This window comes from Fusarium vanettenii (assembly GCF_000151355.1).
Source record: "Fusarium vanettenii 77-13-4 chromosome 12 genomic scaffold NECHAsca_56_chr12_3_0, whole genome shotgun sequence".
Lineage (NCBI taxonomy): Eukaryota > Fungi > Ascomycota > Sordariomycetes > Hypocreales > Nectriaceae > Fusarium > Fusarium vanettenii.
Window position 1 is genome coordinate 69,441 of NW_003315833.1, and position 27,219 is coordinate 96,659.

A 27,219-nucleotide genomic window follows, 5' to 3' on the forward strand; every position below is an offset into this window, starting at 1 on the left:
TGACGAAGAGGGACTGGTAGAGTTTGAGGAGCTCTTCAGAAAGAGGGTCAATTCCACTTGGGCCAGGGACATGAGACTCATGTATGAGTTCTTTGAAAGGAATGGTTTCGGAATGACCGAGACTGAAAATAAGGACCAGGTCAAATTGTTGGGAAGGAGTCCTGCAAGCTATGAGGAGTTTGTCAAGAAGACAGCCGAGGGGTGGAAGAAGGTTCCCTCAGAGGCTTCGAGTAGATTGAATTGGCTCTAGAAGTACACGAACGCGGACCCAGGTATCACCATATAGCTCTACTATGCTTGTATGACAAAAGCTCTAGGGCAAATTGGATATTTTGCCTTCTTGTCTCTACTTGCTGAGAGAGGATCATTTACACCAATATTTCTAGTCACATCCTTGGATAGAATTGGAATTGGTTTGGACAACCTGCGTAGATCATGGCGTATTAATCTTATTTTCGTTCCCTTTTTGTTCTATTCAAGCACAGCCCTTGCCTCTGAAGATCAAGACTGATGGGTCCACGCTCTCCAAGTAACCCTTCTCGATCAGAGCCATGATATTGCCCACCCCGCCTGTGAAGAACTGGGCTCCAAGTCCTGGCTGACCGAACCAGGGTGCGATAGGGCCTCCCACAACAGGAAGAGGCTTGAGCACCCGGTAGACGTGGTAGTTGTATGGGAAGTTGGGGGATGAAGGGTTTGTGGCGAGGTTAGAGGGAGGAAGAGCACGCTGAGAGTAAGGGGCGGCAGCAGCAGAGATGAAGGATCCTGGGGAACTGTTAGGGTTTTCCACAAGTAAATGATTGCCTGAAAGGAAGCATACCATATTCGCTTCCGAAACGATCCACGAGTGCACCCTTTTGCAGTTCCATGGTGCCGTTGATGGCATTGCCGTTCTGGTCAAGCTGGAAGCCGTTCTGAGGAGGATAGATAAAGCTGCCCTTGTCGTCGGTCCACTTGTCGAGGAACTGACCAGGAGTGAGTCCTCCAAAGCGGTCGTAGTTCTCCACAAGGTTGTCGAGAGGAAGCTTCTTGGGCAGGACCTTGGGTCCAAGACGGGAGTCACGGCAGATGAACTCCTTGGCCGAGGGACCTCCATTCTGTGTGCCAGTACAGTCACAGCCGACTGCCTTGCGCTCATCCAAACTGGTTGGGAGGGCTGAGGCGGTGGAAAGCCACAGAAGGCTTGAGAGGAAGAAGGAGACGCGCATATTGAGACTAGGTTATCCCTGCTCGGATGGAGGACGTGAAGACAAAGGCAAGTGATGATGAAGGGAAATGTTCAAAGCGGGACGTCAACACTGATACCTTTTATACTTCTCAGTCTCTTCTCCTCAACTGAACGATCTGCGTGTCTCACCGGTTTTGCACTTGGATGCCTGAAGTGAGCACAGAGCCTGCTGTGTCTTACAATCCCGCCCGCTTACGCAGGGATCCAGCGGATTAGATGCAGGAATGCCAGCAAATGAAGAGCTGGGGTACTGAGCTACTGCACAGCGCGCCCTGTAATCGCCGATAATAATCCCTCACTGACCACTAACTACCAAGTAATCGGCGACGATAATCCCTCAGGTGAGCGCCGTGAATAGGCAGGCCTCAAAGTTGGGATGGCAGCTGGGCTGCATTGAGGGCATCTCAGCTACGGCTCAGCTCAAGTGGGCATTATTCATAACCCAATGGCAGGTCCCCAATTCGAATTAGAGGGCTGAGAAACAAGGTGAGCCGTCATTATTTCGTGTCTTGGTGCCCATCAGATTGTCGGGATCCCCTCATTCTCCCCACAGCGCAACCATGGCGACCTGAACACCCCTGTTTGTGGCTGGCTGACAGCGCTTGGCATCATAACATTATGGCCCGAGCTGAGGCCTTGCATAAACACAATTAGAGGCAGGTATAATGCCGCTGAGAGTGGTCGCAAATGCTCGTGCAGGTGTTGGCTTAATGATCGATCATTGCACTGCGCCGGTCTTGGAGCAGGGCCAGTTCTCCGATGTTGTACAACGACGTACGAACTTTTTTTTCTTTCACCGGGGACATTGTCTGACCCGGACATTAACATTTTGCTGTACCTGTCTCGCTTGTTTGTGTGTTGTCCATAGCAACGCAAGGACATGTCGATCATCACGCGTCTTCGGCACGGGGCGACACACTCGTAACGACATGTTATTATTGCCCACTACTGCATGCAAAAAGCGCTTGGTTTACAATTTATACGGTGGGTAAACGACATCCAGGCACGCGGTCCAAGGAAAACAAGACACACCAAAAGGGCAAAGTACCTCTGACTCTTGGGGTACACTCTTATGTTATGAGGACATAGTTTACCTAAAAGAAACAAGAAATGAATAAAATAAATGATAATAATAACTTATACTCAATACATATTTTATAAATTATTTTAGAACATTTACTATTCTAATAACGCTCATAGAAGGCGGGCATAAAGCCATGCCTTAGTATTAGTATCTTTTTTTTTTCCTTGGGCCGTGTGCCAGGGAGTCCTTGTGGACGTAACGTTGCCCGTGGAAATAATTCCACGATGGGGCTTCACCGCCAACAAGAGACATGGTTTCGCGATGCCCCCTTAACGTTGGAGTATTTTTATCTTCTCAGCATTCTTTGCTCTAGAGAGAAAGGTTACAGAAACCTTCGCCGAATACCACGATCGCCAGGGTTGGCTCAGCGCCGCAATATCGTGTGGTCAGGCGATTACTACCTCACTGTCAATTCCATCGACCGGGTAAAGGGCACTGCTTTGACCTGAAATGGGTATTTCTGGTGCTTGAAGTGAATGTCAAGTGTAACAGCTTTGCTTGATGCCACGTAAACAAATTGCATGTGACACTTGAACGAATGTGCGACAGTCACCACGAGGCAGAAATTCGCCGACTTGTATGACGAGGCGTTTGCCTTGTTCGAGAATTTTAATGGGAGTGACAACAGCCGCAAAGTCGCACATGAGCAAGAGCATCATGCCGTTCCGTTTGAAGAAGATAGACCCATATATACTATGGAAGGACCCCCCTTAGACAGCCTGGAGTATGTATCTAGTAAAGAAATCGGAACCATGGGTAGGTAGGAATGCATTGCCAAATGATTGAAAATGATACCCCTTGTCTCTTCCAATATCCCTCTCACGCCCATAACTAACCTACACGAGCTCTCTGTGTTGGGCCTGGGTAGGGTTACCCTCCTGCTTGGAGCTCTCGGTTTGGTCTCCAAAGTGAATCTGCTTCTCGACAGCAGCGACTGTCTTCTCGTTGAGCTCGTCGTCCTCAAAGACTGTGATGACAACACGTTAGTGCTCTGATCTACGTAAAGGCAGACACGGGTCTTACGGAAAGTGAGTTCCTCCAGAGTTCGCCCACTCGTCTCAGGGTATAGCACGAAGACGATGCAAAACTCAAAGAAGATCCAGCCACAGTAAATGGCAAGATAACGCCATTTGATGGCATTGAGCGCAATCGAGTTGACGTTTGTGGAGAAGAATCCTGCGAGCTTGCCAAAGATTTGTTGAACACCGATACCACGGCTTCGTTGTGCGTAAGGCCAGAGTTCAACGAGGTAGGCTGGATGTGGTTAGAGGGGCAATATGAGCACTGGGTCTTAAACTTACTGTAGGTGAGAGCGTTGTTTCCAATGTTGTAGGTTGGAGAGAAGGCAAAGTAGAAGAACAGGGCTGCAATGCCAGCAGCACGGTTCTTTACGTCAGCTGCCTGTGCAGCTTGCAGTCTCTCAAGAGAGACGGTGATGGCAATGAAGGTAACGAGCATGAGACAGGCCGAGAGCATGTACATGTGTCGGCGCTTGAAACGGGTGACGACAAGGGCAATGATTGTCGCGTTAATCAATCCCCAGCAGGCGTAAGCAAGGTTGATCCTGGTCTTGGCGTAGTTGCTGGTATATCCCATCATCTGGAAGAGAATACCAGAATAGTAGCTGATGAGAGTGTTGCCAGAAAGTTGGGTAAAGAGGCCAACAAAGACAGTGACGAGCACACGACGACGCATGCCGCTGGTGCGGAGGAGATCAAGCCAGGACTGCTTCGAAACCTCCATCTCTGTCTTGATAGTCTCTCGGATCTGTACAATCTCGGCTTGGACTAGCTGCGAGTTGGCGTCGCCCTCAGCGTGGTACTTGACCAGAACGGCAGCAGCCTCTTCACTTCTGTCGTTCGCGACAAGGAAACGGGGAGATTCGGGAAGGAGGCTAGGTTTCACTCATTAGTCTTGATATTTGGCGTAAAGAGGTAGAAAACATACAAGACGGTGCAGATCTGAAGCAAAGATGGGCAGATCTGGAGGAGAGATGGAACACGCCATGCCCAGTCACTCGGGATATTCGTGGTACCAAGAGCGATGGCTGAAGCCGTGATCTGTCCGATAAAGTACGAAGAGTTGAAGAGTGATGTCAGAATGGCACGCTCTTTGGGATGGCCAAGCTCTCCAATCAAGGCAGCACCAGAGATGATGCAGAAGAGGATGCCAACTCCGAGGAGCATGCGTGCAATGATGTACATGGCAACTGTAGTCGCTCGTTAGTATGACTGCTTACACCGAGTTCTAAAGACTACATCTTACCGTGCTGCGCAAAACCCTGAAGGAGGGCTCCTACAACCATGATGAGAGATCCCAACATGATGGACCATCGTCGTCCGTAGCGATTAGCGAACCAAGGCGCCAGTGGAACACCAAAGATAGAGCCAAGCTGATACGAAGAGTTGACGAAGCCAAGCAAGCCTGGCTCAATGGCAAAATCGCCATCCTCGTTCATGCGTCCGTTGCCAAAGTCTATTCACACATTAACACAAACCCAATGTGTTCGAGAGTGATCTGATGTGGGGTAGAAGCTTTGACCCACTTTATGGGTCCTTCTTTGCTGATAAACCTGGGGTATTCCGACTCCTTTCCTGTGTCGAAGAACAACGCTCTTTCAACCCCATTTTCAACTCTTGCTACTGGGAAACGCGCTCTTTTGAACAGATACTTACATTTGTGAAATGTAGGCGCGAACTGAAGTGTGTTAATTAACTGGCTATCGAATCCCGAAGTCATCTCAACGCCCATGCAGCAGCAAAAGAGCCATATATACATGAGGCGGAGGTTGGGTTTCTTGTACCATGGTGTCTTGTCCTCCTCGACGAGACGGGTGACGATGGGGTCGGCCGCTGAGCCTACGTTGACCATGATTGCGACGATCTGGAGGCTGTATGAAGGTTGAGTAGAGGTGGTTGTCTGTAGGCTGTTTCACCGACTCGTAACTGGCTCTATATAGTCTGCGCTCCTCAGCTGAAATCTCCGCGCGGTCACCGTCCCGACATCCCCGTCAACAGGCTGTTTCACTCGTCAACACGAGGCCATTGGAAGGGTAACATCGTTTAGTCTGACGCATGGCGGCCGACCTGCCAGACGTCACGACTCCATATATCGTTTCTTGCGCGGGGATTGCCAGAGTGGACTCGTCCCGATTATTAGAGCACTATCTGAGACTCTATAAAAATAGTATGAGAACAGGTTAATCTCTTATCATAATTCTGATGAGTAAATGAAGAGACTCGTTATAATTGGTCTAGATCCCTGCTCCATGGTAGTCCCCGCGCAAGCAACGAGATCAAACCCCCAGGACTGAAAGCCGGGGGCGTAATACGGCTAAATGGAGCCAACAAGCTCATTTGTCGGGGAACCATGCGGAGGTGATGCGGGGGAGGATCTAACCAGGGATGTAGAAAGGATCACCACGCCGCTTCTCGGTCAAATACACGGCTAAACGGGCCGGCTTATTTAAAGCGAGGGCAAATGGTGAGCCCGGGGAAGAAGGAAAATAGCCCATTGGCCAGGGTATCATGCTTAAATACTGGGCATGTGGCAGCCTGCGAGATCCGAGCCAGTGGAATTGGATCTGCGTCAGAAAGAGGTGTTAAGTGCCGACGTGGGTGTCGTGAAACGTTGAATGGGGGTTTGGGGTACCACGTTCCATATAGCCTGTTAGCAATAGAAACCGTAGACAGCTTAGAGAGCCATTATGAAGCTTACACTATCACCAGGGCGATGCGTAGAGGGTGCTCGCGAGCGGTTAATATCTCTAGCTGGTCTGTGCTGCCAGTGTGACTTGTTCACGCTGAGGACCATGAACCGGAGGTTTGGGAGAACTCTGAAGGCTGAGAATGAGTGAAGATTTCATATTGTGCTAAGCAAGTTCAACTAATTATCACCAAAACAAAGAAACAATCTCTAACATACAGACCGATAACAATTCAAGTAGGCTTAGGCCTAGCCTCTTCAACTAACAACTGCGGTCCATCAGCTGAAGACTCCCTCTCCCGATCATGTCCAGATCTCTTCTTCCGCTCCAGAAGTGCCAAGCTCTCTGATGCTTCCCATTGCATCAGCCTTCTTCCACTCCATTTCCTGGGTACCCAATCAATAATGATATCGAAGAGGCTCACAGCAATGAGAAACGCCGAGACCACAATGACAACGACCACACCAACAAAGCTGAGCGAAGTGTGATCCGCAGAGCGATACTTTACCCTGCCACAGATATTCATCATCGGCGAATCAGCCCAGAGGTTCACGGTGTCGGTGGGACGCAGACCGTTCGGCCCCTGGATGGTATTGAAGATGCCGAGTTGTAGTTTGGCCATTGCCACCGCGAACCAATACGTGACTTCTGTCTTCCACTGCTCCTTTTCGAGGTAGTACTGTTCCCCGTTGTTCGTGTGTCTAGAGGCTCTCAGCACTGACGATCCGTCACGCCCAGCAATAACAGCCGGAATACTCGTGTCGAGTATAACAGTATTGAGTAGAGATACAGCCGTGATGAGATCCCGTCCTATTTGAACATCTGAGCTGGCTCTATCGTCAATGGCCTCTGCATCCACCAAGGGTATCAGTCCCGACCATGGGAGACAGCGGTTGGTATGCTTAGAACACAGCTGGAATCGTTCGTCACAGCCGATAATATTCAGGACCCTATCCATTCTATATCTCGGGGGCAACTTGGTGAGGTCAAGACCCTGGAAGGTTCCATTGGGGTATTCAACCTCCGTATGAACAGACCAGAGGGCGTCGTCAGATTTGTTTTTGAATGTGATGCCTCGGCCACTGAGCAGTACGATGCTCGGCCCGTGGGAACCGTCGCGTAGTTGCTCTTTGAAGTGCAAAGGAGCAGCCAAAGTTTCAGGCAGCGGATAGGGGAATGGGAAATGGTAGGCATCAAGCTTGTAGGCGGCGCTCCGATTGTCGTGGCGTACGAGATGATCCATCATGGGAAAATCATCAGTCGGCGTTATGAAGCGGTAAATGTCCATCTTTTCATCAGGCTTGAACCACGACAGGTTTGCTGACGTATAAGTTCCAACGTAGAAAAGACTTTCGTGGATAGGGGCACACACGCTACGCCGTCGAAAATAGAGCTCGTGGGCAAGCCTCGTGTTGATACCAAGGTGTGCGAGGCTGACATTGCCCGTGTCGACGGCGAGGGCAAACTTGGTTCGACATACATTGCTGGGGAACGGACATTCGGCATCGTGAGAGACTGAGACGTCAATAGCCTGACTCATCAATCTTTCGCAGTCAAAGATGCCCGATTTGACGTGGTTGAAGTAGCAATTTTGGACATAATTGTCAGCATCAAGCGTGGCGTTGAGTCCCAGCTCGTTGTATACCAGGTTGAAGTCCGAGCTCGAGCTGTTGAGGTCTGCTCCCCATTTGCCACAGCTCGAGGTAGCCCTGGAGACGACAGTTCTACCGAGAACTATCTGGGAGGTGAAGATGGAGAGGAAGATAAAGGTGGCCCAGTGGCCCAACGCGATCACGCTGAACAAGGTTCCCTTTAGCTTGTGTCGAGTCCCAGCAGCCTCGGCTTCCTTGTTGACATATGTGTAGCTGAGGAGGCCGACTGCAGCTCCAGTAGCTGTCTCAGAATTGCGGAGGATGACTTGTTGTGGAAGTAGCTGATCATCGATGCTGGCTTCGACGTGATATTGTCTAGGGACGAAGGCCATGTACATGGCAAACCGGCTGATTCTCCAGCTTCGAACTCCTGTAATGGCGACAAGAGTAGCGAGGAAAGCCAAAAGTACAGCGGCGTCCCTGTTGCTGAGCGTCAAAGTCGCTGACGAGATGACATCTCTAGAATAGTCTATCCAGACTCCCAGCGTCGCAGGTGTTGAAGGGTTTCCGTGAATCATAGCAGGCGTGACCAAGATTGAGGAGAGTCTCTCAGCTTAGGGTCGGGTGAAACAAAATGTCGCCCAACGCATCCCTTGTATTTCTTTTCTATTTCTCCCACATTCATGGCTGAATATGCCACCCACTGTACTTCAAGGTCCATCCTTCATTTCCTGATGCACACACGTAATGCCAAGAAACAGCACAGTTAGTATCCAATTATGGAGCGGCAATAGGCAAGATCCCCCTCAATTTGCTGCTGTGGCTTAAGCCCGTCCAGCACAGGCGCCATGATTCAGCACATGACCGTCAGCGGACTGTCCACATAGGTCAGCTCCGGTTTGTTCAACGGTGGCTGTCAGGGCTTTGGTATGCGGTTTGCTTTTGCGGTTCAGAGGAGGTACTCCGCAACAGCAAGGAGTAATGCGGTAAGGTTGCGGCAAGGCGGAATAGACTTAAAACTTGACATCAGCAGTTGGGTCAACGAGGCACTAGGATAGACATATTAGTATATTCTCTCCTAATTATGATTGATAAAATATAATAAAAATACATAAAATCGTCTAGATTATTATATAATTTCATGGTAGTCCTTTACATTGATTTCTTATACTTATGATTATACTCTATCGTCTCGTTTGTCTCTACCCGCATGACCAGTTACATGCGGAACAACCCGAAGGCGGTATGCCTTGGCTGAAGTACCACTGGCTTCAGGCTGCATTTTTTATACTGCCTTGGCCTGTCTTGGAGCAAGTGGCTTTTGGGCCCATTGCCTGGAGCGGTCCATCTGCAGGTCTAGTCCATGCCAAGGTGAAGGTCTACTCCCTCAATCAAAGACTTGAGGATATGCTATGACATGTCAGAAACATGGCAACGGTCACAAACTTCTTACAATCCATCCAAGTGCTTTATTTAGCGTTGGTCTATAAATTGATAATGTCTCAGCGAACATACTTTCTGGCCTCTAAATGCCTCATAAACGGTTAAGCCAGTCCCACAAGCTTTAGCGAATCCTCCCAAAGACGACCTTCCCTCTCTGGGTCGTAGGTATACTCGGCATAGCCGGAGCCAGTGGGAGGCTTCTTATCCTTAGATGGCTCTGCTTCCCTACAGTCCTCCAAGTACCTTCCTCCCTTGCCCTCCCACTCCTTTCCAATCGCGGCCCAGACAGTGGTGGCAGCACCCTGTTCGGGGCTCTTAAGCTGCTCCATGAGCTTCTTATCGTCCTTCAACGCCTCGAGTTCACTGTCGGGGATATGCTGCGAAAGACCGGTCAGAATCCCGCCAGGGTGTAGGCTTGTCGCGTGAAGCCCTTGAGATCCATATCGTCGTTCGAGCTCATTGGCCATGTAGACATTGGCCGTTTTAGACTGGGCGTAGGCACCCCAAGGGGTATATCCGCCCTTTTGGTAGTTATAGTTGTCTGAATCGTTGATGCCGTTGGACAGATGCGCCATAGATGAAACGATAACAACGCGAGAGTTAAATTCAGGTGTGGTGGCAGCGAGCAGGGCGGGCTTCAAGAGCTCAAAGAACAGAAAGTGAGACAAGTGGTTGGTTCCAAACTGCGCTTCGTGCCCGTCTTTAGTAAACTCGAGATTCTGAATTGCCATGACTCCGGCGTTGTTAATCAAGATGTTGATCTTGTCTGTCTTAGCCAAGATCTGGCTCGCCGCGGCCCGAACGCTCTCGAGCGAGCATTGGTCCATCTCAACGAGTTCCATGCGCTCAGGGTCAAAGACTCCCTCCAAAGCAGTCTTTGCCTTGGAAAGATTTCGAGCCGTCAGGAAGAATTTTGCTCCAGTGGCCGAGAGAGCACGAACTGTCTCGATTCCGATTCCAGATGAGGTTCCAGTGACAACAATGACTTTGCCATTCAGTTTGCCTTCCATCCCCTCATCTTTGATGATTTGCAATGCGGTTGGTCTCGTATCTCCAGGTCCCTGAGGGTTGGCGTGAGCTGCGGCGTATCGAGACATGGTGTATAGTTAAGATGTTGGTGAAAACTGTGAAAGAAGATTGGATGAGTGAGCTTGAGGTTTGTGTTGGAGACTTGAGTTCTCGAGGGCATGTTGAGCTCCTTTATAATGTCGGCTTCGCGGACTTGACGGCTCACCCGAAGCCTCGTCGTCCTCATAGCTCGCCATCCTGAAACTCAATTACCAAGGCATGGTCCCTTGTTCCGCGTCCATGAATGCCATTCTTGCTCCATATCTGAAAGCCCCATACTTCACTCGTGATTGGCCCATTCACTCCCGGTCGGCGAAATAGCAGCTCTTGCGACTGACCAAAATTTCCCCTTTTGGTGTAGCGTCGGAGTTTAGGTCAATATCCGGATTTGTCGCCGGGTGACATTTTTGCCCCTTAAGGTTTGGGTCCAAGATAATAACCACCAAATTCCTCCTTGGATTACAATATTGTCTTGAACGGCTGACAGAAATTACCATTTTGACACTGGCTTGTTAAAAATCAACATATTCTTCTTTTTCCTTCTGCAACCATCCTCCCTATCGTTCCATAAAGATGGGGACTGCTAGCCAACACACCGCCGAGGAACGAAAGGAGCGCAAGAAGCTCCAGAATCGGATCAATCAGAGGGCACGCAGTAAGACCACATCTATATCCTGACAAGCGATCATTTTGTCTAATTGGAGAACAGGGCAACGTCTGAGAGATCAAAATAGCACCCATAAGCAGTGTGGTCCTTACCAAGTTACCCGCTGGCGACTTGATGAAACTCCGGCCCTTCCAGAGCCAGCCCCGAAAGCTCCGGACCCGAGTCCAAGGGATCATGCGGCCAATAAATCCACCTCAGAGCATGACGATGGTCGGGCATTGCCATCGAAAGCCCCAAACACCTACCAGGCTCCGGGTCAATTGTCTACTACCAAGCCTAGTTGTCTGCGCATCTCACTGCCCATTGATCACGTCCTTTTACCTCTCATAGGCTACAATGTATGCCGAGGAATCTTGTCAAACAAAGATATGCTCAAAATTTTGGGGAGCTTCATCAGTCCCATGGGCGAGGTGTTACCCCATCCAATAACATCCGAGTGCGAGATATCTGTCTTTAGACAAACACACCAACCCATGCCAGCCTGCCTTCAGCCAACACAGCTTCAGATGAACCTACCACATCCTACCTGGATCGATGCACTCCCATTCCCAAAGATCAGAGATAATCTCCTACGTCGGCAAAACTTGTTTCATCACGGGCAATTTCTGTCGGATCTCGTCGGATATCTGACCTATGCGCCGATAACTGTCTCACAAGGAGTACCCGTTGTCAATGAAACAGACGACATTAAGAATGGTCTCATACTTTGGGGGGAGCCATCCTCTCAAGAGAACTGGGAGGTTACCCCCGAATTTTTGATCAAATGGGCATGGGCTGTCGTGGGGTGTGAAGAGCTTGTCCAATCTTCCAACAGATGGAGGACAGTTCGGGGGGAAGACCCTCTTGACGTGTCTCTTGTGGGTTGCCATTGATATGACAGAGTTAAACTCGTGTTTAATTCTCGCTTGTTCCTAGCACAAGCTTTAATCTACTGTACATCGGTTGTTTGGGCGTTGACCTTCAACCGCCTTGGAGCTTCTCGGTTCATATCAAAAAGCGGGATTCACTCCGACATGATCTGGATTCTCAGCGTGTGCCCTCAGCAAAATACCAGGCCAGCTTCCCAACGGGAACTTTTCGTCGCTGGGCCAAGTGAGGCTGTCCACATGCGGGATCTTCTTGGCTTGCTTCACCACAGCATCTCCCAGGCTCTTTTCCACTTCCAACCTCGGCAAAAGTTTCTCGATCTCGTTGTAAAACTCAGTCACTCCCATCCTTTCCCTGTACTCTTCAGATCCAAAGTCCATATTCACACCAAGTCGGATTAGTCTGGAGAGCGGGTCGATGCGCTCCGCTATACCTGGAGACGTATGCACTGCAATTGCAGTCCAGACTTGGTGAGACTCCGCTTCCGAGTAGTCGTGTTCAAGGAGATGAGTCTTTGCGCAGTCGGCAGAGCAAAGCTCAAACCGTTGTGAACCGTTGTACAAATCGCTAGCACCCATGTCGTGATGGATAGCTGCAACAAAGAGGCGGGACATATGAGGGTCGGAAGCGAAACTCGACTGTTCTTTTTCGGCCAGCCATAGCGCCAAAAGGTAAACGCGCAAGGAGTGGTTCAAGATGGGCTTAGGCAGTGCATTGCGAGCCAGGGCGATGGCAGATTGGCAGACCGAAGAAACCGGAATGCGGTGGAGCACAACAGGGTGTATGGTCCACTGAGAATTGTCACTCATGTTGAAAAGACAGAAAATTGTTTGTAGATCTTGGCTTGTGGTGTTTGTCAGAATGGGGATGACTCTTGGCTTTATTTCACGATGCGAGTAAACAAAGGCGGGGTGATTAATAATTCGAACAATTAATAATGGAAACCGAAGACTCCGACCCGATTCAACCTCGGATATAGCAGTCGTTATGTAGATACGGACAGACTTACTAGCCCAGCTGCGACTTGACAAGGAGTAACACACATCTCAAATGCCAGGCAATGCAGATCAAAGATGGAAGACACCTTTCGGAGAGCCCCCGAAAGGGCCGTCGGAGAAAGGCCGTCGGAGACCTTAATGAGACTGATTGGCTGAAGGTGCTGATGTGGGTCCTGTTTGCATTCATTTTATGCCCCATATGCATCATTATGAATCCTTATGCATATTTCGGCGATTTTCTGTCACCAATTTGCATAACGATTTATGGGTGCATAACCAGCGGGGCAATTGCGTCTGCCAGTGCATTGGTAGGCACAGTCCCTTTGCACCTCAAGAGATATATCGAGTACCTGACTTTGGTCGAGGTCAATTTTTCTTACTGAAGAAATTAATGATATTCATTGCTCAATTCCAGCTTGGTCATTCCCTCAATCGGAAGAGATGGGATGCAGTCATCCAAACAAGGTGGTTCTGCCCTGAGTACATCCACTTACCCTGTAGAAGCACGGCACAATGAGAGGGAAGCGATGAGTTGCTCATTATGTAGATAGTACGATGCTGTTATCCTGCTTTTAACTTACCTTTGGTTTGATGCGCTCTTGTGTTTTGTCTGTGACACTGGCTGAACATACTAACACTCGAAACAGGATTACTTTCAATTAAGGAATGAAGTCTAGGTGGATGGGTGTTAACACTTACATTATCAGTGACATACCATTCTAAGTCATAAGAGAAAGCACAACTGCCAACGTAAAATAGAACATTCATTAATGCTTTTATGGATCAACAAGAAACATTACAATATAAACCTGCGCTGTGAATTCAATCGCACACCAGTTAATACCTACAGTTCAAGCCAGCCCACCTCGACAAGTTTAATCGCCGACTCACCAATCCAAAAGTATTCAGACTCATAAAGGCGTATAGGTTCCTCTGACAAGGGTTTGTTCTTCCGTAAGTCTGAGATCACTGTTTCGACCTGGCGTATCAAAGACCTGATAGCTTGCATCTCGATGCCTACCCTATCAAACAACGCCCTCAAATCCTTTTCAACATCCTGAGCCTGGCTGCAGACACCATGGGTTGCTTCATGGGTCTCTTGTAGGTTGATGTGGATAGGCCAGCCAAATACCCTTGCTCTACGTGCGTGAATTTTAAGCTCCTCCGAGACACCGCAGATTTGATGGGTAAGGTCATCTAGGCTGTCCTGTCGTATTCTCCTAACCACGTCTATGACGGTTTGTCGAGATATGTGGGCATCTTCGAGAGTTCTTAGTAGAACTGTACCGTGTTTGATGAGCCGATTGCGTTCTGACCTGGATGCGACCGATTGCCACCGCGTTTGGTTAAAGTTAAGTGTTTTTGAGGGTTCATTTTTCATGGTTTGGAAAAGCTCGGTGATTGGGTTGTTTGGTCCAGCTGGGTTTAGGTTCTCTTGCCGAATAATGCTTAGATTTCGGTGAGCTTGATGAAAGATGATGGTTTCGTTTACCGGAATAGCCATTGACAGAATAGCCCTCGAGGTGGTGTAGTCGGGGATATCTTCCGCGACAAACCTAAGCTGTGATTGAACTTGATCTAGAATATCTGTCCAAGGCCCAGCTTGGGGGACAGTCGGGCGAATCCAGGTGCCATTTTTGGTGTGAGTTGAGCTTGCAAGGGGATGTGTTGCAGATAATCTGGACCAGAGTTGAGATAATAGTGAATCTGCCAGTAGAAATACTGGGAGGAAAGACAATAGGTAGATGTTCATTTTTACTGATTCGGACCTGTACAAGCAAGTTTGTTGGAGGGAATCTGGTGGCCCACCTCCTGGTAGCATTGCCAGTTTCTTATATGTTCAAATACGATCTCGGCCCTGTTGTTGCTGGATTTGTTTTGATGTTCATGGCCTTGTTCAGATAAGGTGGTTATTGGCTGCTGGATTGAGCTGTTCTTTTGTGGACTGTTCATGTCGCAGGTCTTTTTTCCATAGGCCTTGTCGTTGTTCACTCCTGTTTCAACATGGTCATCTCCAAGCCTTTACACACAAAGTTGGTCTACTTGATCGGGAGAATCCTCCATTGAAGATGAGCGAGACAAAAAGGCAAAAAGCAAAAAATACCTCAGAGGGCAAAAGATTAGAAGTTTGATGAGACTGGGACTCGAACCCAGGAGGATTGCTCCATCAGGAATTTTAGGTTGTTAAGGTGACCTTAACCTGACGCCATAACCAACTCGGCCATCTCACCGAATTCATGTCTTTCGGAGCCGCAAAGACTTCCCATGTCGACGGCGTGCCCTGTGGGACGATGCACTGGACCGAGATGTGTTGAGAAATTGGCAGTGACGTAAATTGTAAATATGAGACTTGTTGTCAACAATTTGTGTCGTCTATTAGAGTTTTATCGCTCCCGCGCAGTTATGGTATTTCGTCTAGCCTGGCCAGGACTTAGCGGCGTGTCAGGGAAAAAAACACCACGGCCTTGACAGCTGGGCCGGAGGTACATCAACCATTGATGGCTCTAAGTCAAAGCGTGAAAACGGTAGGTAACGGTAACCAATACGAGAATGGCGTGTGAATAACCGGCTCAAAATCCTGGCTGATTTAAGCTTATTAAGAATTCCGCTTCTGTTCCCCGCATTCACTCCTGGATCTTTTGGAGATAGGATCATCGTCCCTCGGCGTGCCTGGTGACCTGCCTAAACAGGGATTGGCCCCCGAGGCTGGTCTTTGTCATGGCCTGGGCGCATTCACACCCAAGGCTTACCCCTCTCTCGGATTCTTGAGAAGAAAGATGGAAAAATAAGTTGGTTGTGATTCATTGGGCTTCACAATGGTCGTCGTAGAGGACAATCGATTGTGACAATGGTACACTACGTCGGGAAAGGTTGAATATAAACACACGAAACACACCTGGACCACACAATACGACTGAGAGATAAAGCTCCTTGCTTATCACTCCACTAACCGAATCCCCGTATTCCCGTGAGCAAAGTAAAGACCTGCCAGCCACAGAATTAGCTGATGTCCTAGGATCCCTTGCATATCTGAACAAGCCTACTCTGGCGATGCCATTGTTTATCTTACCCCTCGTTGCCAACCCCGTCTTACTCTGAATGAGCAGAAGTGCCTAGACTTGGCTCGCTGCTGGTGAGGCGTGGAGCTCTTGAGCTGCCCCATGCGGAGTAGCATGGTAGCACTGGGAAGCTTGGCATTCACAGAGACCAGTAAATCTTTCCCAAAGTCTCTCAACTATGCAGTGGCGCCCAGAATCACCAACGAGGGTGTTTGTTGCGGTATGACGAGGTATCGGTGTAACTGGGCCCTGGGCAACCGGACCTTGCGGAAGAGCCGCCCTTGATCACGTAGCTATATGAACCTCACCTCCTCTCGACTTTTTGCGTGCTGTTTTTTGGTCCTCATCCACCAGACGCCGATCAATTCCCTACACGGGCTCTCTGACCTGGATCCTCTGGCTTTTTACTACTTCTCGTTTACAAAATTGGGCCTGTGAGCACTACTCACGATGCGTTACACCGTCCCCTTCCTTGTGGCCCTGGCCGCCTCTGTCTCTGCCGCTGTCCCAAAGGCACCTCTCCAGGAGCGTGCAGACAAACTTTTCACACTTGAAATCGCCCCCGGCGAGACGGTCGAGGTGACTGAAGATGAGAAGTTCCAGATGATTGATGTAGGTTATCAAGTTCAATCTGAGCCCTTGAGATCTGGCGGTGACTAACAGCACCCAGGACCACATCCACTTCTTTGATATCACTGAGTGGAAGGACCATCAGCCTACGTCAGCGGCCCGTCTCATGGCAGCCGCTGCATCCTATCCTAGCGCGGTTCAGCACAAGTCCAACGTTGAGAAGATCATCAAGAATGTGGACCTCAAGAAGATTGAGAAGCAACTGAAAAAGTTCTCCTCTTTCCACAATCGGTATTTTAACTCCAAGTACGGAGTTGAGGCCGCTGAATGGCTTCACAAGGAGGTCAAGAAGATTATCAAGAAGCACCCTCTGGCCACAGTTCGGTTGATCCAGCATCAAGCCTGGTCACAGCCATCTATCGTCGTGTCCATCCCCGGAAAGGTTCGCCTCAAGACCATCATCACCGGTTCGCATCTTGACTCTGTCATTTCTAACGACCGTGGTGCCGGTCGAGCCCCTGGTGCCGACGACAATGGCTCGGCTTCCATCATGCTTCTCAACGTCCTAGACGCTTTCCTCAAGGACCCCAGAATTGCCAAGGGTGACCATGACAACACTGTTGAGTTTCACTGGTACTCGGCCGAGGAGACTGGCCTACTTGGCTCCCAGGACATCTTCAACACCTACGCTCGCCTTGGAATCCAGGTCGAGGCCATGTTGAACCAGGACATGGTTGGCTACAAGGGCCGTGACGGTGTTGAGCGCTTTGGTCTCATCACTGACAACACAGATCCTGGCCAGAACGACTTTCTCAAGGTTCTGATTGAGGAGTATGCCGATATTCCATATGAAGAATCCCAGTGTGGTTATGCTTGCTCTGACCATGCCTCGGCCAACCGCAACGGATTCCCCTCGTCTTTCCTCTTTGAAACACCTTTTGGAAACCACAACCCTCACATCCACACTCCCAACGATACAATTGCCTATGTCGACTTTGACCACATTGCTCAGCATGTCAAGGTCACCACTGGTTTTGTTTATGAGCTCGCCCATCATGATTTTATCAATGCCTAGACTAGGAGTGGATATCCAATCCAAGAGATGGGCATGTCTTCTGAGAGGGTCATGACATGGGGTTAGTGCATTTTAATTAGTCTCTTGGTGGAGAGAAATAGAAAACAAATACAGATATGGATATACTTTGTTATGAACTCTCTCTATGTACCTTATTGTTAATTACCTGTCAAAAGGACGGTGTTGCAATCTGTTGATCCGCCAGGTTGTTTGATAGTGTTACATATGCTTGATGGACTGGGGTATCCAACCGCTCGATCCATACTTGAATAGACGGAACCATATGGCCCAGGAAATTATAGTATAGAGCATCAAGAGTAGTTATTTTGCCTTATATCACCGGAAGTACCCATCGGAAAGTGTGACAATTGCCATTTTTCTCCCCTCGGCGTGATACTCAATGACCTTGGCGAGACGGCCCCAGTTTTATTCCATACGTTTTGCAAACACTAGAAAGAGTAGTTTTGAGTTGCAAATGGCTAAGTGGGGATTATTTCAGTTGGGATCCTGTCTAAGGAATGAGAAAGATAAACGTGGTTCTCGCTTTTAGAGAGGTACTTGAACATTGAATCGGATCTAGATACTTTCATTGCCAAGAACGTTATGGCGATCGAATAAAGAAAAACCCCTCACAAACTGCTAACCCTAATAGACCCATGGAATTGATCACCACCGAGAGTTTGATTGGCCGTGATGATGGCCCCCATAGCCACCGTCGTCACGTCGATCGTAGTCATCCCGCCGAGAATCTCCATAGCGCAAATTGTCTCCCTCACGACGGCGACGATCATTATCGTAGCCACGGTCACCGTAAGCCAGGTCATCATCGCGACGACGACGTCGTCGATCGTCATCCGAGTCGGAATCGCTGCTGCTTGTTGAGTCGCCGGAGTAGTTTCGAGGGCGACCATCCTTGTGGTTCTTCTTGTCCTTCTTGTGCTTCTTGAACTTGTGCTCGATAAGGTTTGCACCAATTGCGCCAGCGGCGGCACCCGCGAGGCTGCTTAGAAGGCCACCGCCAGCCTTGTGGGCAGCCCAGCCAGCTGCACCACCTCCAACGAGGGTCGCACCGAGTCCTCGTTCTCCGTCGGGTCCGGCCTGACCATGGTCACCACCAGGGTATGCGGAAGAGCCTCCATAAGGACCACCCTGTTGTTGGTTGTAGGATTGGCCGCGGTTGTCATGATCAGACTGTTGAGGGCCGCCATATCCGGAGCCCTGTGAGTACTGTTGCTATGAAGCTGTTAGTATGTTGCTTGATGTTTCGGCGTCGCGGGTTCGAAACTCACTTGTTGGGGATAGCCCTGTTGTTGACCGTAGCCCTGCTGCTGGCCATAGTCCTGTCGACCTTGCTGACCATGTCCGTCTTGGTTGTAGCTTTGGTGACCGTAGCCTCCTTGCTGTCCTCCACCTCCACCACTGTAGTAGTCCTGAGCCGACATGTCTGAGATTGTTTGGATGTTGTAAAGTAGGTAGCGTGTGACTGATCTAGGGAGATTGGAATAACGCAGTAAAAGTTTATGGGGACCAAATTGAGCTCGCAACAGAGGAGGGGTCAGGTTCCCATTTAATATCCCAGCAGCTGGTGTCGTCATCAAGGTTGAACACGAGCTGACCACCAACAGCCACCTATCGCTTGGCGCTGGTACGTCTTCTGTCTTGGTATCAATCTCGGCTGATATCATACTTCTTTCATGTCAAGGTGGCGCAGCTCCCGTCCAAGAGCTTAGCTTGACACAAACGTCACGGATTTCGGCACTTTGCCACGACTTGGCGGCCGGATCCGTCGGCATTGGGTCAAGATCAGCTGTGGCTCGGCGCTGGGCGCAGCGGGTCAGATGGCGGAGACGGAGCAGGGAACCTCGGTGATGCCGGAGCGCCGTGAGCTGCTGTTCTGTTGGGGAGACAATTTGCATGTTTGTGTGTCTGGTGATTGAGCTGATTGTGGCCTTGGCGTGACCTTTGGACACGCGTCTTCTGCGGCTTCTTAGTAAGATATGCCGGCCAAGATGTGGAGTGGCTGAAGGTTTACCACACTGTCCAACCACTGATGGAGAAAGTTCCACGGGGTTCTCTTGGCTGCGAGCTGAACACAATGAAGGTTGCTCAGCTAGAGGGCGATATACTCGGCCATGCCGGACACCACATGGCATATGAATTACTTAGTAGAATAAGCATTAGATTCTAATACACTAAAGCAGATTTCTTGCATTTCCTTGATAGAGGCAAGTCAAGGCTGTGTGGCTGAATACCGTCGACACACTAATTACATGATTGAGATAAGTCCGGGCGAGCGCTCATTGGCATACAAGCCCGACTATTTCTCGCATACCGCAAGAAAGGTTTAGCATAAACTCTTAAGCATAAAGGAAGGATGATTTAGTCTACGGGAGTCGACTATGTGGTCTTGCTTGGCACGAGGGGCCCTGAGAGTAAGAAGGATGGCGGTGCCAACCAGGACACTATCCGCTGTTGTAAAGTCTATTTAGGGTGACAGTAGTCATTAATCAATAGATCTAATGGCTAATCGGAATGATACCCGGCTGACTGATCTAATCCATAGCCGCCTATCGATATAGTATGTGACACGTGGCGGATAACCACTCCTGCAAGCTACCCAGGTCCTGCAGACTTTAGTACTTGAAGATGGGGTCCCCGGCTCCCGCACGCCTGTTCCTCCATACATAGTAGAAGTGCATCACGATACAGCCCACGGACACGAACAAGAGCAATCCAGCATTAGTCCAGTGGCCGGTTGGATATCCCTTTTTGGCTTCCTCGGCCTTGTAAATCCAGACTCCCACAATCTGACCAGGGGCTCCCATAGAGATATTCAACGCAATTGCCAACCCGATGGCAGCTGTGGATTGTAGGTTGGACGAAAGCCAGCCTAGAAGAGGAGGAATGCAGGCGAATGAACCGCAAGCTGCAACAATAAGACATCCATAACGAGGCTAGAAGAGGTCAGCACACTGTTGTTTACGAAAGGGAATTGGATTTTACTTGCACTATATGAATGAGCTGGTAAGACTGCAGATGCGATGAAGCCCACAGCTCCAATGAGAGAGAATGCAGCAGAATGGAGGGCACGGCTGGTAGGGTCAGCTTCGATCACGGAACAAATAATTGGTGTTGCCACTAACGCGTTGTATCTATCAGCTGACCAAGACACGAGGAGCGTGACTACGTACGCTGCTGCGTATGGGGGCACAGTCATCAACTGAGCTCTCAAGTCTGCGAACTGGAATTTGTCAGCTTGGAATCAACCTGAAGCGACTGGTAACATACCCCAAGGCCTGCAGTGATCGAGGGTGTAAACAAAGATAGACTTGAGAATGGTGCCGAAATGCCAAAGTAGATCTGTAGTTGTGCGAATTAGCAACAGCACGATGTCAGCTGAGAAAGACAAACACCCACCAGGTAGTGGCACCATAGTCTCCATTCCAGGAGCGTTGACTTGGCATCTTCCCAGGTCATGGATTTACTGCTTCCGTGAGAGCCTTGTTCGGCCAGTCTGGCAGCTGCAAGATCCTTCTCTTCTAGGGAAAGCCACTTGGCTGTCTCGGGATAGTCAGGGAGGCAAAACCACACCAATGCGGCCGATACCACCGAAGGAGCACCTTCGAGGATGAACAACCATCGCCAACCAGACAAGCCGCCAACTTGATTCATATGGCCGACACCATAGGCGATGGCGCCACCAAATGCACCAGCAAGCGTTGCTGAAGCAAGAATTGTCGCAACACGGAGAGATCTTTCTTCAGGGCGGTACCAGAATGTCAAGTAGTATACCAAGCCAGGGAATAAACCTGAGTTGAATTGTTAGGTTTGGAATGAGATGCAATCGGCGTGGTACTTGCCTGCTTCGAAAACGCCAAGCAAAAATCGCATAGCTGTGACAGAACCGTAGTTGTGGGCAGCGCCAAGACACATAGTGATGGTGCCCCAAGAGAACATGAGGAACGAGATCCATCGGCTTGGCTTCATGCGCTTGAGGAAGTAGTTAGAGGGCACCTCAAAGAGCGCGTAGGCAATCAGAAACACCATGAGAGCAATGGTGTAGTCCAAGTTGGACATGCCGGTTTCGGAGAGAAGGTCATGCTTGGTTGAGGCGTTTAAAACTTTGGCATTGCCAATGTTGGAGCGGTCGAGATAGCAGAGCAAGTATATGCCTGCTGCCAAGGGGATGATGCGTGCATCTTGCTTGCGCAGAAGCAAGCTCTGCAGCTTTGGGTCGATGGCGGTGGCGTTCTCAAGGCCGCCATCAGAACCATGCTAAAGCGGAGGTTAGAACGGGATGGCTTGGCTGGCTTGAACAAGAGCTTGGTGTTACCTTTTCGACCGCTGCTAGGTCATCAGCTATATCGACGCGGGTGTCGATGTTGGTTGTGGAAGGCATCTCGATAGCTATGCTGACAAGTCCTGAGATGAGAAATGAAAGAAATTGCAACAGTCAAGTTGAGAGAAGGAAAAGGAAGCGAGACAAAACCTTTCCTCGCCATGTAACCGAGATATTCCCCGCACGTTTACGCTGGGGTGCCGATCCTCCATCCCCACATCCCCATGGAGGAGGAGGGGTGCTCGGCGCCGGACACCGACGCCGAGATCTAGATATTGAGTGGAAATAGACTGAAAATCGTGAATCGATTGGTAGCTCGTATGAGTTACAAATGACGTCCATCCGTGACACTAAATATGTGTTGACTTGACCCAACTGGATACTTTGTTGATGTGGGAGGCGCTCACTACTCAATTAGCGAGATGAGTTCCTCTGGAGGTGGGACGGATAAATGAAACAATAAACCAGGCCATAGAGATGGGTATGGGCTTGCATCTACTTGCTCTGATTGGATGGTTTAGTTCAAGCATCGGGATCCTTTTTTGTACCCATCGGCAGCTACTATAGTCTCTAAGGCTATGGTTAGTCGCCCATTATCTTAAGTTATCTATCGATCCGTCTGGCATTCTTAGTGTTCCTTTTTTAATGTATTCCTAAACTAAAGACCATCTTCCTTGACAAATCGATGTCAGCCAAGGGTGGCAAGTTGGGATCCCAGCGTCGAACCGTAAACGCTCACCTTGTGTTGAGATGCCCCTCCCTCTACAGGATTTGGATCCGATTGTCCGTTCTATGAGGCTGAAGAAGCTACTCTACGCCTGATTCTTTTTAATTATTACATTTAATTACCTACAATACGCTCAGCCTTTCTCTCCCCTGCTGTCTTAGTCTTGGAAGTGAAGGTACCGTGAAAGAGCGTCAGAGAACACTGGGAGACAAGCCAAGCCAATTTGAGAAGTCATGAATTAATTCTCTCGAAATCTCGTTTAGACCGATTTGATAGTCTTCGTATGGCCTTGGTGACATTGACGATGTGTTCGAGTTCAAAGATCTGGCAACGCAAGGGGGATTCCATGAGGGCCTGGAACGCCAGGCTTTGGATCAGTACAGTTCGTTAGGAGTTTTATCAATGCAAGGCCACAAAGATTAGGTCTGTATGAAGAAGAGAGAAACATCGCGATAATCTTTCTATGGAGCGGACAAAACCGGTGCCCCCAGTGAGTGTTCTAATGGCGCACCTGATCTCTAGTGATTGCGCCCTACCTCATTGGCCGCGGCAACCGGGAATTTAAATCAAGATTTGACGCATATCAGCCCAGGGATCCCGCTAAATGTTGGCCTCATACACTATCTGGCCACGCACAAAGAGAGAGGGTCAAGACAAGCGTGAGCACCGAACTCTACCCCCTGAACGAGGCCTTGAACCTCGGCTTGGTTAACATTGAACACGAAATTCTTTTCGCGTTCGACTGCTCCCGGGACGTTCACCGAAGAAAACAAGTAAACTAGCCTTAACTAGAGGCCCTGTCGCGTCGATCATTTACCACGATCGCTGACCGACTCGACGGACCAATTACACGACGTTCAATAAGCACGAGGCCTATCAGTTTCACATGCGATATCATAGATCCCGAGCCAAACTACTCGAAATGTGGAACAAGAGCACGGCAATTGTCCTGAACAGAAAGGTTACCGAAACTAACTAAACCAGGACGCCGGATACACGGCACGCAATGTGCTTGAGACGATGTCCAGTCTGATATGCATATAACTCACAAGCTCAGTCCATGAGATGAAGACGAATCTGTAAATGCACAGTTGACTCGACAAAATGGTTTCTTACAGTTGCATCGTGAGCGTTTCACTCCTGATAGGGGCCGCTCTATCAAAGGCCAGCCTTCCAGCCATACCCTCGGATTTGTCGACGCCAGTTCAGCAACGTCTGTCTCTAGATGGGCAGCACAGTAAGTCACCAAACCGCGCTGCTTGGACTTTTGCTTACGAGTCATTAAAGGTGTCACGATAGGGTGGAATACATATTCCGAACAAAGCAGACCTTGCGTCAAATATGGCACTTCAAGAAAGCTGCTTAACCAGGAGGCTTGTTCGGATACTTCAATCACCTATCCTACCTCACGTACCTGGGCCAATGCAGTAAAGCTCACTGGTCTAAAGCCAGCAATAACCTACTACTATAAAATCACCTCAACAAATTCCTCTATTGATCAGTTCTTCAGCCCTCGAACGGCCGGAGACAAGACTCCGTTCTCCATCAACGCCATTATTGACCTGGGTGTTTATGGAGAAGATGGATTCACGATCAACATGGACGAATCCAAAAGAGACGTGATCCCCAACATACAACCTTCACTGAATCATACAACGATTGGCCGCCTTGCGTCTACGGCCGATGACTACGAATTCATCATTCATCCAGGTGATCTGGCCTATGCCGACGACTGGTTCCTGAAGCCAAAGAACTTGCTTCATGGAGAACAGGCTTATCAAGCCATCCTTGAGGAATTCTACAATCAGCTTGCGCCCATCGCCGACCGGAAACCCTATATGGTCAGCCCTGGAAACCACGAGGCAGCCTGCGAAGAAGTGCCATTGCTGAATCTTCTTTGTCCAGAGGGCCAGAAGAACTTTACCGATTTCATGAATAGATTCGGAAGGACGATGCCTCAGGCATTCGCATCGACATCACCAGATGACACTGCGAGGGTCAATGCAAACAAGGCGAAGCAGCTCGCCAACCCACCCTTTTGGTTCTCCTTCGAGTATGGCATGGTCCATGTGGTTATGATTGACACCGAGACGGACTTTCCTGATGCCCCTGACGCACCTGGGGGATCTGCTAATCTTAACAGCGGACCTTTTGGTAGCCCTAACCAACAACTTCAGTTTCTCGAGGCGGATCTCGCATCTGTTGACCGAGACGTCACTCCCTGGGTCGTTGTCGCGGGGCATCGGCCATGGTACACAACGGGCGATGAAGGATGCAAACCGTGCCAAAAAGCATTCGAGAGCATTTTTTACAAGTACGGCGTGGACCTCGGCGTTTTCGGACACGTACACAACTCCCAGCGGTTTTATCCTGCATACAACGGAACCCTAGACCCTGCAGGCATGAGCAATCCAAAGGCACCCATGTACATTGTTGCTGGAGGCGCGGGAAACATTGAAGGCTTGAGCAGTGTTGGAAAGACAACACCCTTGAATACATTTGCATATGCAGACGACTTTAGCTATGCCACGATTCGGTTTATGGATGCACAGAAGCTGCAGGTTGACTTCATCCGCTCTTCAACTGGCGAGGTGTTGGATCGGTCGCAGCTTATCAAGTCTCATAAGGAGCGTTTTGTCCGGCAGGTCTGATCAGCGGGGGTGGATTTGTATCGTGGGGTCTTGAGGCTGCACTACATATACTTTTTCATTGAGCCAAGAAATGAAAGAATGAAAGAATGCATAAGTCTCAAGATGGTGTTTTGGGGGCTGCCGTAGTGGTATATCACGTGATCATCTGACGCGTTTCTTCCACCCGCGCGTCTCCTTTCACCATTGAACAATGCGCCAACAGACAGCAGGCCACACTGCATGACCAACACCTTGTCTCAGTTATTCGATCCTGATACACCACTTGTCAGTAAACTACCCAATGAGAAACCTGTTCCAATGACACCATTTGCTAATGGGTCCAGATTTTGACTACTTACGATTATGCGGCGACCCAGACGTAGGGGCCCTCGGTCGAAGCCCGCACAGGGCATGCTATCCCCTGTTTCTCATGAGGTTACCAAACCATCCACGGAACCAACTACTAGTTTCCTCCCTGGTCCCACTCCTAGCAAGAAAAGGAAGCGCGAAGACGACGCTGAAACCGCACCTCGACCACCACCATGTGGGCCCTCATTCATCACCATCCCCTCTGCTTCAGTCCAGGATGCACCAGGTCCAATTACTTTGCCTATTAGGAATCCCCGACCTAGCCCGCTGCTGGGGAACAAACCTGCTGAGCCCGATGGCGACAAGTAGCTAGGCGATGCACAGCAAATCCACTAAAGCATCCCTCATTACTCACCGTTGAATGGCAATGTATAGATGGATAGTGGAGTCCTAGATCCGGCCGTGTCCAACGAGGTCGTCGGGCCGCTGGAAGCCGCACCAACGCTTTCCGCGAAGCAGCAGGAGATTGTCGACCTTCTTGACGAGGAGCACCCACCCAATATCTTCTTCACTGGCTCAGCTGGCTGTGGCAAATCCACTGTTTTGAAAGCCATAGTGGAAAAACTAGAATAGAACCCGAACATAGTCTTCTGGGTTACTGCACCCACTGGTTCAGCGGCTGTCCAGGTCGGTGCGAGGACGCTCTCGAACTATCTGGGGTGGACACCTGAGGATGACAATCTATGTATGGATGACCTCGTTGATCTAACAAGACACGGAAGAAAGTGGCTCGAGTACCATCAGAAACCCCCAGAAGAGAGGGAGGGGAAACCGCCAAAAAGTAGCCCGTATAGCAGGAAGCGTTTGGGGCAAACTCAAGTCCTCATCATCGACGAGATTAGCATGGTCTCGAGCAATTTTCTGGAGCGAATCAACAAGACACTGAAAAGGGTAAGGGGCATCTCCCAAAGCTGGAACGCAGACCGCCCTTTTGGGGGAGTTCAACTCATCGTCACTGGCGACTTCTGTCAACTCCCCCCGGTCCATCCCTTCCAACACTGCGTGGAGTGTGGGCAAGAGATGTATGACCCGAAAAAGAAGCAAATTCCCAAGGTGTTTAACTGCAAGAACAAGCATGGCCCGTTCCTAGAGAAAAACAAATGGGCATTCATGAGCTCTGCCTGGAAAGAAGCCAACTTCACCCACAGACATTTGAATCAAATTCATCGCCAGAACGACGCGCACTTTATTCGAATGCTACAGAAATGCCGACTTGGGCATGCCATCTCTCCAGCCGAGATGCAGGTGCTCATAGACCATCCCAACGACACCGCCAATGCGACCACGCTTCTGTGTACAAATGCCGAAGTTGACGAGGTTAATACATTCGAATTCGAGAAGTTGAAGACGCGTCCACGACGATACCAGTGCTTCGACGATTATCGATGGATCGATCACAGGGATAAACATCTAAAGGAGAAATTCAAGCGGCTTTGTGATGGCATTCTGGAGAGCTTGGAAGATCATCGCCTCAGGCGAGAGCTTTCTGTGAAGCTCGGGATGGTCGTTGTCCTGCAAATCAACCTTGACATTGGGGCAGGGCTGTGCAACGGAAGCCAAGGCATCATTTGCGGTTTCGAGAAATTCAACGAAAAGAAGCTCCCGAAAGCTCAACGCTCTGATGACAGTGTTCCTCCTTGGCAGGCTCTTAGGGGGAAACATGCAGGGCTCAGAGAGGAGCAGATCCAAAAGTTTGCGGATCGACAGGGGGTGAAGGAATGGCCACGAGTCCGCTTCCACAATGGCAAAAAGCGCACCATTTTCCCCACGTGTATCGTCACGTCTCTCGGAGACAGG

At 49.6% G+C, this 27,219-nt stretch overlaps 10 protein-coding genes across 10 annotated transcripts; 3 read left to right on the plus strand and 7 right to left on the minus strand.

Moving 5' to 3' along the window:
- Positions 1 to 434: 434 nt before the first annotated feature.
- NECHADRAFT_102898 (uncharacterized protein) lies at positions 435 to 1,246 on the minus strand. The gene is made up of 2 exons (XM_003040862.1): positions 821 to 1,246; positions 435 to 765 (listed from the first exon to the last, which is right to left on the minus strand). Exons 1-2 carry the CDS (start codon positions 1,206 to 1,208, stop codon positions 476 to 478), a joined length of 678 nt encoding a protein of 225 aa, XP_003040908.1. The 5' UTR covers positions 1,209 to 1,246; the 3' UTR covers positions 435 to 475.
- A 1,902-nt stretch (positions 1,247 to 3,148) lies between these two features.
- NECHADRAFT_53223 (uncharacterized protein) lies at positions 3,149 to 5,183 on the minus strand (the record flags this gene model as incomplete). The annotated part of the gene is made up of 6 exons (XM_003040863.1): positions 3,149 to 3,279; positions 3,327 to 3,566; positions 3,614 to 4,206; positions 4,260 to 4,521; positions 4,578 to 4,787; positions 4,988 to 5,183. The coding sequence occupies 6 exons, from the start codon at positions 5,181 to 5,183 to the stop codon at positions 3,149 to 3,151; spliced, it is 1,632 nt and encodes a 543-aa protein (XP_003040909.1).
- A 1,067-nt stretch (positions 5,184 to 6,250) lies between these two features.
- Positions 6,251 to 8,188, minus strand: NECHADRAFT_87321 (uncharacterized protein; the record flags this gene model as incomplete). The annotated part of the gene is made up of 1 exon (XM_003040864.1): positions 6,251 to 8,188. The coding sequence occupies one exon, from the start codon at positions 8,186 to 8,188 to the stop codon at positions 6,251 to 6,253; it is 1,938 nt and encodes a 645-aa protein (XP_003040910.1).
- A 966-nt stretch (positions 8,189 to 9,154) lies between these two features.
- Positions 9,155 to 10,150, minus strand: NECHADRAFT_97586 (uncharacterized protein; the record flags this gene model as incomplete). Its single annotated transcript, XM_003040865.1, has 1 exon — positions 9,155 to 10,150. One exon carries the CDS (start codon positions 10,148 to 10,150, stop codon positions 9,155 to 9,157), a length of 996 nt encoding a protein of 331 aa, XP_003040911.1.
- Positions 10,151 to 11,117: 967 nt separating this feature from the next.
- NECHADRAFT_53318 (uncharacterized protein) lies at positions 11,118 to 11,660 on the plus strand (the record flags this gene model as incomplete). The annotated part of the gene is made up of 1 exon (XM_003040825.1): positions 11,118 to 11,660. A coding segment is annotated over one exon (543 nt), but the record flags the coding sequence as incomplete, so codon positions are not given.
- On the minus strand, positions 11,648 to 12,700 carry NECHADRAFT_105662 (uncharacterized protein; the record flags this gene model as incomplete). Its single annotated transcript, XM_003040866.1, has 2 exons — positions 11,648 to 12,446; positions 12,653 to 12,700. The coding sequence occupies 2 exons, from the start codon at positions 12,698 to 12,700 to the stop codon at positions 11,778 to 11,780; spliced, it is 717 nt and encodes a 238-aa protein (XP_003040912.1). The 3' UTR covers positions 11,648 to 11,777.
- A 3,462-nt stretch (positions 12,701 to 16,162) lies between these two features.
- NECHADRAFT_97588 (uncharacterized protein) lies at positions 16,163 to 17,357 on the plus strand (the record flags this gene model as incomplete). Its single annotated transcript, XM_003040826.1, has 2 exons — positions 16,163 to 16,324; positions 16,383 to 17,357. 2 exons carry the CDS (start codon positions 16,163 to 16,165, stop codon positions 17,355 to 17,357), a joined length of 1,137 nt encoding a protein of 378 aa, XP_003040872.1.
- Positions 17,358 to 17,467: 110 nt separating this feature from the next.
- NECHADRAFT_102105 (uncharacterized protein) lies at positions 17,468 to 18,880 on the minus strand. The gene is made up of 2 exons (XM_003040867.1): positions 18,647 to 18,880; positions 17,468 to 18,590 (listed from the first exon to the last, which is right to left on the minus strand). The coding sequence occupies exons 1-2, from the start codon at positions 18,797 to 18,799 to the stop codon at positions 18,024 to 18,026; spliced, it is 720 nt and encodes a 239-aa protein (XP_003040913.1). The 5' UTR covers positions 18,800 to 18,880; the 3' UTR covers positions 17,468 to 18,023.
- A 939-nt stretch (positions 18,881 to 19,819) lies between these two features.
- Positions 19,820 to 21,820, minus strand: NECHADRAFT_102106 (uncharacterized protein; the record flags this gene model as incomplete). Its single annotated transcript, XM_003040868.1, has 6 exons — positions 21,691 to 21,820; positions 21,218 to 21,632; positions 20,775 to 21,166; positions 20,646 to 20,717; positions 19,998 to 20,311; positions 19,820 to 19,838 (listed from the first exon to the last, which is right to left on the minus strand). The coding sequence occupies exons 1-6, from the start codon at positions 21,754 to 21,756 to the stop codon at positions 19,820 to 19,822; spliced, it is 1,278 nt and encodes a 425-aa protein (XP_003040914.1). The 5' UTR covers positions 21,757 to 21,820.
- A 1,707-nt stretch (positions 21,821 to 23,527) lies between these two features.
- On the plus strand, positions 23,528 to 25,074 carry NECHADRAFT_87328 (uncharacterized protein; the record flags this gene model as incomplete). Its single annotated transcript, XM_003040827.1, has 2 exons — positions 23,528 to 23,660; positions 23,711 to 25,074. 2 exons carry the CDS (start codon positions 23,528 to 23,530, stop codon positions 25,072 to 25,074), a joined length of 1,497 nt encoding a protein of 498 aa, XP_003040873.1.
- Between the last annotated feature and the right edge of the window lie 2,145 nt (positions 25,075 to 27,219).

Excerpts from the sequence above, each read along its gene's own strand:
- NECHADRAFT_102898 (XM_003040862.1), bottom strand. The coding sequence starts at position 1,208 with ATGCGCGTCTCCTTCTTCCTCTCAAGCCTTCTGTGGCTTTCCACCGCC. Across the intron at positions 766-820 it reads TCGTTTCGGAAGCGAATATG|GATCCTTCATCTCTGCTGCT; the intron begins GTATGCTTCCTT and ends ACAGTTCCCCAG.
- NECHADRAFT_102105 (XM_003040867.1), bottom strand. The coding sequence starts at position 18,799 with ATGTCGGCTCAGGACTACTACAGTGGTGGAGGTGGAGGACAGCAAGGA. Across the intron at positions 18,591-18,646 it reads AACAGGGCTATCCCCAACAA|CAACAGTACTCACAGGGCTC; the intron begins GTGAGTTTCGAA and ends ACAGCTTCATAG.